The 12,995-nt window shown below is 44.9% G+C and overlaps 1 protein-coding gene across 1 annotated transcript in view; it reads left to right on the top strand.

Moving 5' to 3' along the window:
• FAT3 (FAT atypical cadherin 3) overlaps positions 1-12,995 on the top strand; it is a 94,386-nt gene that overhangs the window by 60,605 nt on the left and 20,786 nt on the right. The window contains exon 13 of the mRNA XM_042907115.1: positions 3,141-3,609. Coding sequence (XP_042763049.1) covers positions 3,141-3,609 — 469 coding nt within the window. The remainder of the gene's footprint in view (positions 1-3,140; positions 3,610-12,995) is intronic.

Genomic DNA, 12,995 nt, shown 5'->3' with positions numbered 1-12,995 from the left:
AGTTTCATGCACAGTGCAATTTCTATTAAAATATCTTACTCTCTTCTGCCCTTCTCTTGCTTGCACGGGCACATGCTCTCTCTTGAAAAGAAATAAATGAAAAAAGAAAAAAAAAGCTTGCCCTCTGATTTGAAAAAGCTTTGTCCTCTTAAAAGAGAGATCCTTTCAAACTGGTAAACCCTATTCTGAAGACAGAGAAAAACTAAATATGATGAGAGCATGAGTTTCCAGTATGAATGGACTCAGACATGAAAGTGTTCTCTTACAAAAAAAAAAAAGAAAGAAAGTGTTTTCTTCTCTCCCCGGCATAATATGCCTGTGAGATAGGAAAAGATGAACTTTTGCAAGGTAGCCTTTGATTATCAGCACTCTAGTGTGTCGTCTAAACAAGGCTTATAATTCCAAACGCCTAGAATTTTGAGGCTACAAATCGCTTTTGTTTTCAAAAGGCTAAGGATGATGTAGGCACCTGGCTTTCTCTTCATTCAGCAGCTCGCTGCTGTTATTTTTTTTTCAACAGAAAAGAAAACTGTACTCAGTTTAGTACAGTTTAACTGTACTGTTAGTATGGGATCGTTTTCTGTTCCTTAGTTAAAGAACTTTGATGTACCTGAGTACATTAGAGCTATAATGCTTCTCCCAGATGAATTTGCAACCTGGTTATTATCCCAAGAGGTAGGGAGTAGGGTTGGGGAAGGGAATGGACTGAGTAACATATTAATTGAAGATATCCTTTTACAATATCTTAGATGAATTGCACCCTCACCACCAGATTTTCCTTGATAGTCTGGGGACACCACTTTGTAGCCACAGAGCATCACGGCAGCTGGACTGTGCCGGAAGAAGGAAGTCCCCAAAGTCGCATTTGATCATTTTATTACTTACATTGAAATAAAAATATGGATATTACCCAGGAGTTGTTACTGAGCAAGTATGCTGGTATGATTTACAATATCCATTCAGTCCATTTTGTTGAACCAAAAAAATGACCAAGGCAACAGCACAGATTACATATGAAAGCTCTCTGAAAAGAAATAAATATCTGTCTCCAGTCTTTTTCCACTTCTTTATCCACTTGTGTTTCTGAGTGGAGTACGTACGTATGTGTAGCTAACCATTCTAGAGTGGACATGGTCTCCTATCGCTGTTCTCCACAGAAGGGGTCCCAGGCCCAGAGAGGCCAGCTGGTTCTCGCCAGGCTACACGCCAAAGCCTGAGTTAGAGTCCTCATTCACAAATACCCAGGGCTCAGGGGATAAATTCACACTGCCCCCTGACTTCCACATACACATGGTTCCGTGGTGTAAACTTTCTATGCAGGAAGAGAGGGTGCCAGAGAGTCCACAGAGGCAGAAAGGAGAGTCCCTTAGAATCAGTTGTCTGTGGAACACAACGAAGCACAGGTAGAGAAATACCCATTTGTGAGAATGAGTGATACCGTGAAAACCCCCATCAGGCTGTCCTAGGTCAAACACACTTTGGAAAGAGTGGGTGAGTCTGTTTCTGTGCATCAGTTTGACACTTATGCCTCCTTAGCTCTTAGAGACCTGGAAGGTCTGTCTTCCCTTCCCTTCCCTTCCCCTTCGCTCTCTCTACAAGTTTGTGTTCTCTGCCCGGGTTTTGGGAGAAGACCAACGTCAGCAGATCCTAAATAAAGGCCAGCTGCCTTTGCATGTCTCAGACGCCAGCCTCCACAAGACCTTTTTGCTGGGTCACACACAAAGGCCAGAAAAAGGACTTTTATTTCAGTCTCGGGAGGTGAATCCTTTCAGGGCCCAGTATCGGTTTGTCATGAGGACGGGGGTCCAGCATCATTCCCTGGATCCTCAAGCCACCTTGCATTTCTGAGAAATGCAGATGAGGGTGGACGACGGGGTTCACAGACTGGCCTGTGTCCTCAGCAACAGTGGAACCTGGGTCTCCATGGAGGACCAGTCCCTGGCCAACGGCTCTTCACCAGCCACCATGTTCAATAACCCACACTTCCTCCCTGACTTTGATGTCCCCTTCCAGTTAGTTGGCCTCCCGGAACCGACTTGGATGCCCTCCCTGCACCAGTGCAATCAAAGAAGCAGGCAGGTCTCTGTTGTAGCTGACCCTAGACCAGGGGCTGGGAATAGTTAACCAGAAAATCCTTGTGGAAAGCCAGATGTCATTGAACACATGTAGCTATATTCTAAGCAAATGGCCAAACCCTGAGCACTTTGTGAGGTAATCTTAACTTAAATGATGAGCAGCAGTCCTAAAGAACTGTTTTAAGAACAGGCAAGTGTGTAGGGGCTCCTGGGTGGCTCAGTCGGTTGAGTGTCTGACTTCAGCTCAGCTCACGATCTCACAGCCTGTGAGTTCGAGCCCCACGTCGGGCTTTGTGCTGACAGCTTGGAGCCTAGACCCTGCTTCAGATTCTGTGTCTCCCTCTCTCTCTGCCCCTCCCCCGCTCTCTCTCTCTCTCTCTCTCTCTCTCAGTAATAAATAAACAATAAAAAATGTTTAAAAAAAAGAGTATGCTAGTATTTAATATAGAAGGGTTTTAAAATCTTAATTATGGATGGAGCTGGGAAGTAGATCTTTAATTTCTACCTGGCCTCTTCCTCTCTCCTATAGCACACTCAGACTTACTTGTGGAATATATACATATTTCTATGCTTATTTGATTTATGGCAATCTGCCCCCTAAAACATAAGCCCCAAGAGGTCAGAGGTAGTAACTCTTTCTGCTCATGGTGGTCTCCAGAGCACTTAGAATACTGCCTAGCAGATGTTCAATAAACATCTGTAAATAAATATAGAGTTTACAGAAATCATTCCTGTGGTGGTAATAACTAAGAAGGGTGCAGGGAATAAACAGACCCCTCAACAAGATATTGCTGTGAGATTCCGAAGGGCAGAGGTCCAAAGAATATGAACAGTCTGAAATATAATTGTGGATTTGTGCAGCTGTGCTCATGTTACTAGTTGCAAGATTTGTGACATTTCAGGCATGCATTTGCATGGCATATAATGGGTAGAGATCAGACCGTACTAGATTTATGACTGGATCAAAAGCACTGTCCATCCTAGAGCCTTCCTGGGAACAGGGTGTGCGGGAATGTATTGCCAGATGCATACTAAAAAGCGCTCCCGTGCTCGTTCCCCACGCAGATCGTGGACGGCAAGCTGTGGTTCCAGCTGGACTGTGGCAATGGCCCGGGAATCTTGGGCATCTCGGGCCGCGCCGTCAACGATGGGAGCTGGCACTCGGTCTTCCTGGAGCTCAACCGCAACTTCACGAGCCTGTCCCTGGACGACAGCTACGTGGAGCGGCGTAGGGCGCCCCTCTACTTCCAGACGCTGAGCACCGAGAGCACCATCTACTTCGGGGCGCTGGTGCAGGCGGATAACATCCGCAGCCTGACCGACACGCGGGTCACGCAGGTGCTGAGCGGTTTCCAGGGCTGCCTGGACTCGGTGGTGCTGAACAACAACGAGCTGCCGCTGCACAACAAGCGCAGCAGCTTTGCGGAGGTGGTGGGCCTGACGGAGCTAAAGCTGGGCTGCGTGCTCTACCCCGACGCCTGCGAGCGCAGCCCGTGCCAGCACGGGGGCACCTGTACCGGCCTGCCCTCCGGGGGTGAGTGCACTGCACCCAGGCACCTGCCGGGCGGGCAGAGGGGCTGGACGACCCGGGAGGGACTCCCTTTGACAGGCATAACCTACTCCTCAGTGACAGTATTCACCCAAGATGCTGGCCAACCTTCCTACTCCTCTTTCGGAAGGTCCGGGAGCTTGGCAATTATAGGAGCGTGCGGTTTAACGCTTTTGCAGCAACCCACAGACACCGGGCAGTGACCTCAGGAGTCCAGAGATGCTATCACGGCTGCCCCCTCCCCTGGACCCTCCACACTCTTCCAGGCCTGGGGAGGACTAGGACCCCCTTTTAAGTATTTGCCCCCTGGAACCAGCTGTGTGTCACTGGAGAATGACTGGCTGCAGTCTGAGTCACTGACATCCCCACACAATCCTTTGTCGCTCAGACATACGACTTCACTAGAAACCAAAGGGAGGGAAGAGTGGAACCCACCACTCCAGAAATGGAAATACAGTGGCGATGTTTTGGAGCATGCCTTTAAAATATGTGTATTGAGGGGCACCTGGGTGGCTCAGTCGGTTAAGCATCTGGCTCTTGGTTTCGTTTCAGGTCATGATCTCACGGTTTCGTGGGTTCGAGACCCACATGGGGCTCTGCGCTGACAGCACAGAACCAGCTTGGGATTCTCGTCTCCTCTCTCTCTCGCTCTCTGCCCCTTCCCCACTCGTGCTGTCTCTCTCTCAAAATAAACTTAAAAAATATATTTTTTAAATAAATTAAAAATGTGTGTTAAAAATAAATCTAGTGGCACTTCTATAAAGGGGTAGAAAGGAATAAAGAAAGGGCACTTTACATGAACTCTCAGGGCAGAAAAACAGTCAGTGACGCCATGATGATTTACCCCAATAATTTTTCCCCAAAAACATATATCACGGAAAAGAAAGAACAGGGTAGGTCAAGAAGGTGGGGGAAGGGTACTGAATGTTTCTAACATTTCTAATGTTTCTCCAGGCCTGGGAGTCTGAAAATGAAAGCGTCCCTGACTTCCCCAGATGTGGTCTCTGTGCTAACATAAACTAGGTCAGGCACTCGGCGAGTCGAAGGCTCGCCTTCCAATAGCCCAGCCACCGATCACACTTCAGCTCCTTTGCAGAGTCTCTCAGCAGTAGTGTGATTAGCAAATTTAAACCTTCCTCACAAATCACTTAGAGATTCTGCTGTGTGCATTACCATCTAATGTTCGTGAAGCCCAACTCCAAATTTAGAGTCCATTTTATTATTAGAATGTTATAAACTGTCCATGAAATGATGCACTGCCGAAATACAGACACCAAAGTTATTTAGACTTGCATATGTTACTGCCACAATGAGGGCCAAGTGCCCTGGGGGGAAATTTCTGCCGTCTCGATTTAAGAAATCTATTTGCTGTTTTTACTGTCTCAGCAGTATATGTAAATAAAGGGTTGTTATGGTGCCATAATTCCCGAATGATGGGCAGTAACTATACTTCAGTGGTTCTATAAACCAGCCCATTATGACAAGTCATGGCCAGTTTTTCACCAGGCAAAACAATTCTGCTAGTATGAGCCATCCACGATATATAAAAGGAGCATATAATTAAATTGGGTTGAAATAGAACACCACTCCATGTCAAATGCTGGGTACATAGCCACAAATTGTAACATACTTTTAACGATGGCAGGACATTGTTTTTGCTGGCAAAGCTATGGGCTTCCACGATAGGTTATCTTTAAAATAATAATAATCACTGTATTAAGGAAAAAGACTAAGGAATCTTGCTCTTCAGCGTGCATTTTAATTGCCTCAAATCGGTGAGCTAAATATTCTGTGCAGGTATGTTAATTAAGTGAGTGTGACTCATACCAGCACAGATTTCCTCTACTTTTTTTTTAAATGTTTACTTATTTTTGAGAGAGAGAGAGAGAGAGAGAGCACATGGGGGAGGGGCCGAGAGAGGGGAACAGAGGATCTGAAGTGGGCTCCTTGCTGACAGGCTGACAGCCACAAGCCCAACGGGAACCCACGAGATCATGACCTGAGCTGGAGTCTGATGTTCAACTGACTGAGCCACCCAGAAACCCCTCTTCTAGTTTTTAATCTCTTTTAGTTTAACCAGATTTCAGCACTGAGGACCCACCTGCTGTATACTTTTCACATGGCCTAAAGAACTTGCTTTCCTCTCCCCAGAAGCCCAACCTGGCCTACAGGTTACATTCTCTCTCATACTCCTCTTTGTCCCCTGCTCCCCACTTGGCCCATGACTGGGGTTGAGATTGCGATTCCACGACAGGTGCTCTTTCTTCCAAGGTGACAGAGCCGTTCAGCAGTGCAAGTCTCCTTTGAACATGGAAGCTCACGTTTTTCTAAAACAGAGAAAGTATCTTTCTTCATCTCCTCATCTAGGCACCTCTTCTCTCAAGCTTACTATACCCGTGGAGTTGTGGAGGCCCAGTGGCTCTTACCTCAGCAACCGCCAGGGCATGGTCCAAATGTAGCCATCCGGGGGGTCTCATGCACAGCAGTACCGAACCTAGGGCCAACAAACTTCTCACCATTCACCGGGAAATCCAGGAAGTGGGTTTTTGTTGCTTCCCTGGGGAATCAAAGGCACAGAATTCCACCTCTGATGTGTGAGGAGGTATTTACCCGCTTCCTGGCTATTAGGATTGAGACCCTGGCTTCTAAAAAAAGAGGAGAGGGAATCCATTTTCTTGCCACCATTATCTGTTCATATCAGAGGAATTTTTGTCTAGGTTCTCGTATCCTCTGCAAATTCCTGAAATTGGTGCCAAATAGTAAGGGGGGATAAAAGCAAGAAAAGAAACAACCAGTAATTTGGCCTTTAACTCATCTGTGAGTCTGCAGCTAATTATAAGGTTATTTAAAAAAAGGGGGGGGGAGGGGGAATAATCATCCCAGTTGTGAGTGATGATATAAAAAGAATAAGACTTGAGTCATTAATGAAAGAATATTCATCCCTTGAAGAATTCTCTCTGGCTGCAGGGGTATCTAATCACAGAGAGAATCTTGCTTCCCCAGATCAAAGGCTAAGATGCATGCAGTATTCAAAGAGGGAAATAGGGTTACAGAAAGTAGAGTGAGGTGCTTCAGGTATGCCTCTGTGCAAATGCTGATGACACATTTACTTGACTGGAAGTCTTGCTGCTGTTTGAAGCCCGTAGTCTATGTTGCTCTTAAACTCCGGAATGCATAGTTTATATAATCATCCTCTTGACTATTGAAGAGTGCTGGAGTATTGGTCATTGGCTCTCCTGGTGACAGACTTCGTTCTTCCACTGTGACTCCTCTAGCACATTGTTCCAGAGCCTTCCGAGGTTGTTGGTTTTTTTTTTTTTTAAGTTTATTTATTTATTTAAGAGAGAGAGAGAGAGAGAGAGAACGTGCACCTGAGCAAGGCAGGGGCAGAGACAGGGAGAGAGAGAGAATCCCAAGCAGGCTCCATGCTGTCAGTGCAGAATCTGACGTGCGGCTCAATCTCACAAAGCGTGAGACCATGACCTGAGCCAAAATCAAGAGTCAGACGCTTAACTGAGCCACCCAGGCATGCCCAAGCCTTTAGAGTTTTTAAAGCAGACAACCCACAGCAAGAGGCATTTTCTTTCAGAGAGGCAGGATTCTGTGCTAACCACCCCCAAACCCAACCAAACCCTCGGTATGAAGTGGCAAGGGAGCCGCGTCTGCTAGCTTGGAATGACATGGTCGGTGGCTTTGACCAGTGTTATAACTCTAGCTGTCCCAAGAGCAAGCCATGGGAACCACAGGGCACTTCGAGCCCAGAACACTAACTTGTAATAACAGTGTAAATATGACTCTGTAAATCAACCACAGAGGGAAGGCTCTCTCTTGTTAAAGCCTTAAAATTATATGTATTTCATAAACATGAACTGGAAATAGCAACCGCTGTGGAGAAGAAGTGGCCTCGTCCCTCTCTGACCCCTGCATTTCCAGACCCAGTGGGTAGGGAGCAACCCACTGAGGACCCACAGTCTGGATGAGGAGTCCTCAGTCCTCCATGCCTTATCCTGTTCAACTCAAGCCCCTTCCTGGAAAAACCTATTTGAAGCTAAGCTATAATTTGGCAAAGCAATGCAGCTAGCCAGGCAGTCACCAGGCCAGGAAGAATCATTCTGTCTGTTTTGCATGAGCTTAGAACCCTAACTCTTAAAGTAAGAAGTTGGTAAAATTTTAAATGGTAAGAGTTACCATTTAATAGACTCTTGCTATGTCTTGGTACTTGCCGACCTTGTAAGTGCTCATGCACTGTGACAATTCTCACAGTGCTCTGGGATCGGTACTGGTCTTCCCTCCTCTTATCCCCATTTTACAAAAACACAGGCCAGAGAAGTTAAGTACCTAGCCCAGCATCACACAGTAAAGTGAGGAAGCCAAGATTTGACCCAGGTTTATGGAACCACCCCTCCCCGCCCCCCGCCAGCCTGTGCTCTTAACCTTTGTTACTTAAAATGTGTTCCAAGAACCAGCAACATTGGCATCACTACAGATGTTAGAAGTGTAGCGTCTCTGATCCCAGCCCAAACCCACTGAATCAAAATCTGTATTTTAACAAGATCTCTAGGTGATGTACTGATATCTTTCTCTGTCTCTGAACTGCTCTTTTTTGTTTGCACGTATCATATATAGTCGTCCTCAAACCCTGAGATGCATCTGTATCACCTAAGGACCTTATTAAAATGAAACCTTGTTATAGAAGAGTCTCTTGATTGTTAAGGGAAAAGGAGAATTTCTGTACTTGCCTCCATCATTTGTTGCCCATGTCAGAGGAGCCTTCTGCTAGATCACTGAATCATATTCACAAGTTCCTAAACTTACTACCAGGAAAAGTTTCTCAGTGAAAGTTTTGGGGGGAAAACACACACACACACACACACACACACACACACACACACAAACACACACACACACACACACAAATCTACAAATCAGAATCTCAGAATCTGCAAGGGTAGAATTCAGACATCTCTGTGTTTAACAAGACTCCAAGGTACTTCTATGCACATCTGAGTTTGAGAACGACTGACATTTGGGAATCCCAATAACTCTGTATTTGCAGGAATGTGAGTTAGTGAATTCCAGAAGAGTTAAGCAGACATTGGATGTTTAGGAATCGAATGTCAGGTACACAGCCTGCATTTGTTATCATTGTTTTAGTGTAAAGATTGAATTTTGCTCCCCAGATAGTCAGGAGTTTGATGTTACCCTGTACTCCCCTTTGAAGAGAAAAGTGATAGTGTCTATCTACTCCCTCTAAAAAAGTTGCAAGCGACAAGTTCTTGGGTGTTGCCAAGAGTTGGCCATAGAAGTGTTTTCAGCAGTAAAGCTGCCCAAGATCTTTTGGGTGGTGTCTTACTGAGTGTTTTGTGTCCTGAACTTGTAAGGGTCTAGATAAACTCAGGCCTTCAAACCTTAAGTAAATTCTGGGGTCCCATTGGTCTCTGTGACCAATGGATTCCACTTGTGTGGCCACACAGCTGGCTTAAGGGAATTGAACAGGGTTCCTGGATGTGCTCAACCCACTGGCCCACTGAGCAGAGCGGGACAGACAAGGGAGAAGCCAGACTCCCAGTAAATAGACTGGATAAATCTTTTCTAAAGATTTTATTTTTAAGTAATTTCTGCACCCAATGTGAGGCTCAAACTCACAACCTTGAGAGCAAGAGTCACATGCTCTGGCAACTGAGCCAGCCAGGCACCCCTATTGTGGGCATAATTTGACTGAGCTTTGCAGCTGATGGGGAAAAAAATTTTTTTTCTGGGTGACTGTCTTCTAAATACTGAGGTACCTTTTTTTGGTACTTTGGAAAAAACCTTACAGTAACAACATTAATAATGTAGATACTGATAAAAAGGAAAAAAATACCATCAAAACCCTGAAACAGTCAGGTTATGGGCAAACACAAAAGAACATGCTGGAAGGTGAGAATTTACTGGGTGCCTAATGTTGTTAACACACTGCATGTTTCCAGATCCTCAAAGAAAATGTTAGAGGCTCAGCCCAATATACAGTGTATGAGATGTGAGCAAGCTTTCCCAGGAAAAGTTACAGGTCTCCCTTCAAAGGTCATTATGTAGAAGAGAAAGAGAAAAGTCAGGTAACTAGAAGTTGAGATGGCAAAGTCCTGACAGAGGCCATGATCTACAACAGGGCTCACCCTGCTTATGATTAGCATCTCATGTGGTAATGCGTCCACCAGTCTTCTCAATACTTCTTGAGATTCACACAGACTAGAAGTTTCAGGACTTCCCAGTATTCAGCCTAAAAGTCAGAGTAAGACATTCCCATGGCTTTCAGTTGTTTGGTGGATGGGTGACACAGAAATGAAGCTGATTTCAGAATCCAGAGTAATTACAATAATTACAACAATGAAGCACCTAATGTTTGTGTGCTACATTGTGGTTGATGAATCCAAAAGCCTTATCATCCTCTATGAAGTGAGGATTAGTGAGGTTCAATTATCAGATAAAAATAGGGAGGTTCCTGGAGGCCAGGCGGCTCAGCTGTGATCATACCCCGCTGGTGGGTAACAGCCAGAACTTAAAAGGACGCAGGGCCTCACTGCCACCTCACAGCTGCCTCCCCAGATCATGGGAGCTCTTGGAGTTTCTAAATGAAATCCGTAATCCAGCAAGCATAGTGGTTGATGCCGACTTCAGATCCCAAAGGCCAGTTCACGTTTGTCATTACTTCCACCTTTGTGCACCAGGCAGATGTTTCCTTATCGAGGCAGCCAAACCCGATCAGAATCGTGTCACCAACACTGGAGAGGAGGGCTGAAGGTTGAGGCCATTACCTGGATGAATCAGGTTGGAAAATGACTACTAAGTCGAAGGAGTGAGATAGAAATGATCTTGATTATTTGCCTACACAGCCCAAATTTACTCTATAATTGCTTAAACCGTTTCTATTTTTTGCATTTAATAGGTTTTGCAGTGTTCTTTGCGCAAGGGAAGGAGGGGGCATGTTAAGTTTGTCAGGGTGCACATTTCAAAGCCATCTGCATCTGCTATAGCTAGAAGGATCGTAAACAAGAGCACAGCTTTGAGGCAAAGCTTAAAAATACACTTCTCCTTTTGCCAGGATTGGGGGGAGAGAAGCGATCACATTATCTTTTTTTCTTTTTAACATGCATCTCGATGCTGAGAATATGATTGTCTTTTTTTTAAATCTGGGAACTGGTTTTAAGTGGTGCCTGCCAATTATTGACTATGTAACTTTGAGTAAACCATCTTAGTTCCCTCATTTATAAAATAACTGTAATAATAGTACTTACAGGGTAGGGTTATTATCAAGAATTAAATGACATAATGCATTGACTGTCCTTAGCATTTTTCCTAGTGCATGATAAGCTATCGTTCTTGCTAATGATTTCCTTATGTGACAATTCTCCCCCGACCCAGAAAAAAAAAAGTACTCTTTTTAATAACACTGGGATGTTATCCACTGCATTTTATTTTTCTTTTACATCTACAAAGTGTTACAATATCATTTGTGGTCAGAGAATGCCTGGCTATCTCTTGAAAATCTGTTTCCTTGATTTGTGTTTTATACCAACAGACGGTAATCTTGGGAAGATAGTAACTTTATTATGACACTATTTTACTATTTAATGATTATTTGGCTCCCAGAGGGGGGTCTGATGTTGTCCATCATCCGTATCTCCTTAGCTGTCTGGCGAGTTGTGGGGACTAACCCCAAGCCCCTCCTCATTCCTAGCAAGTGATAAGTTCCTGCTCACTGTCAAGCTTCAGTGCCAATACCGTCTTACAGATGTATTTGAGGATCTGAAAGCCTGGACTTAAGCTAAAACTCTATCACTTACCAGCTATATGTACTTGAACAAGCCACTAACCTCTCCAGCACCCTCATGGTGTTGAAATGTTAATGGTGCTGCTTATTTTTCCTTCATAGGGTTATCGTGGCCCTTCATAAAGTGACTGAGAGTGATTTTAAACCACTATCGTATCACTATGGTAGGGTTATTGATATTATAAAATTATTAATAATAGGGCCTAGACTGGATAATGAGATGAGAAATAAAACCTTGTGATAACAGGTTACATTTGATCAACAAGCCTCTTTTGTTGTCTAACAATAGATATCACTCTTTATTTTTTTTTAAATGTTTATTTATTTTGAGAGAGAGTGGAAGCAGGGGGAGGGGCAGAGAGAGAGGGAGAGAAAGAGATTCCCAGGCAGACTCTGGGCTGTTGACATAGAGCCCCACACGGGGCTCAATCCCATGAACTGTGAGATCACGACCTGAGCCGAAATCAAGAGTTGGATGCTGAACCAACTGAGCCAGCCAGACACCCCTCATTCGTCTTTCATTAAAACAAAAATCTGACCACCTTAAAATAAAGTCCAATTGCTTTTCCCTCTCATTGTGTTAACATAAAAGCTGCAAATTTAAAGTTGTAAAAGCAATATTTTTCCAAACGTTCTCTACCTCCTTTGCCCCGGGGGTTTGAGATCGTGAGAGCAGGTACTAGACAGCTTCCCTCTGCTTTTGATAAACAGAAGATCCAGAGAGAGTGTGTCATGAAGCACAATTGTTAAAAATGCAATTCAGGACGATACTGGACAGCTTAGGTGTGGAGCCAGATCCGTAGTGGCATCGCGACCGCGAATAAGCCGTCAGCTTCTTTGAACCCTAGTTTCCTCATCTAATCAGCTTCTCTGAAGCCCAGTTTCCTCATCTAGAAAACAGAAATAACAATCGCACCTTTGACGTAAGCTCATTTTCAGAACGTATGCGTTAATACACAGTGCCTAGAACTGTCCCTGGCACAGAGGTTCACACGAGTGTTAGCTGCTGCCATCATCATCTTCATCCTCTTCTTCCAAATGGATAGCAAGTTTTCTCAGATGTCACACAGAGCTCCTCAGTCGGGCATGGTTTCCTCCAGCCTAGATCCAGTGTCCCCACTCTGTGCTCCCCTCACACCCTGTGCCTACTCGCAAGGTAGTTTTGTACTTGTCTCTGTTTATAGATGGTGTAGTTCTGTCTGTGTCTCCTCAGGGACTGCCACGGTCCTTATTCCAGGGTGTGCCGGTAATCAGCTCTCTAAAAATAAAAGCCCTGATTTGCAGTGTCTGTTGATTTCTGTGATGTAAATACTCCCACCACGGCTGATGTCAGGCTACCAGTGGTTTAATGAGTGGCCTGCCAAATTCCCGAATATTTTACGGTCTGTTCTCACATCCCTTTGAGCTGGCTCCGGCACACCACTGCCTATGGCTTAGGCACTCAGTCAGTGAATAGGTTAATCAGTCAGGCTGGCGGCTGCATCCAGTAGCACTAGATATCCCACAAAAGATAATGAAAATGACAAAATGCAGAAGGAAATGTGGGGGAGTAAAATAGTGC

The sequence above is a fragment of the Panthera leo genome, chromosome D1, assembly GCF_018350215.1.
Source record: "Panthera leo isolate Ple1 chromosome D1, P.leo_Ple1_pat1.1, whole genome shotgun sequence".
In the NCBI taxonomy this organism is placed as follows: Eukaryota; Metazoa; Chordata; class Mammalia; order Carnivora; family Felidae; genus Panthera; species Panthera leo.
This window is presented reverse-complemented; position numbering and strand designations above follow the sequence as displayed.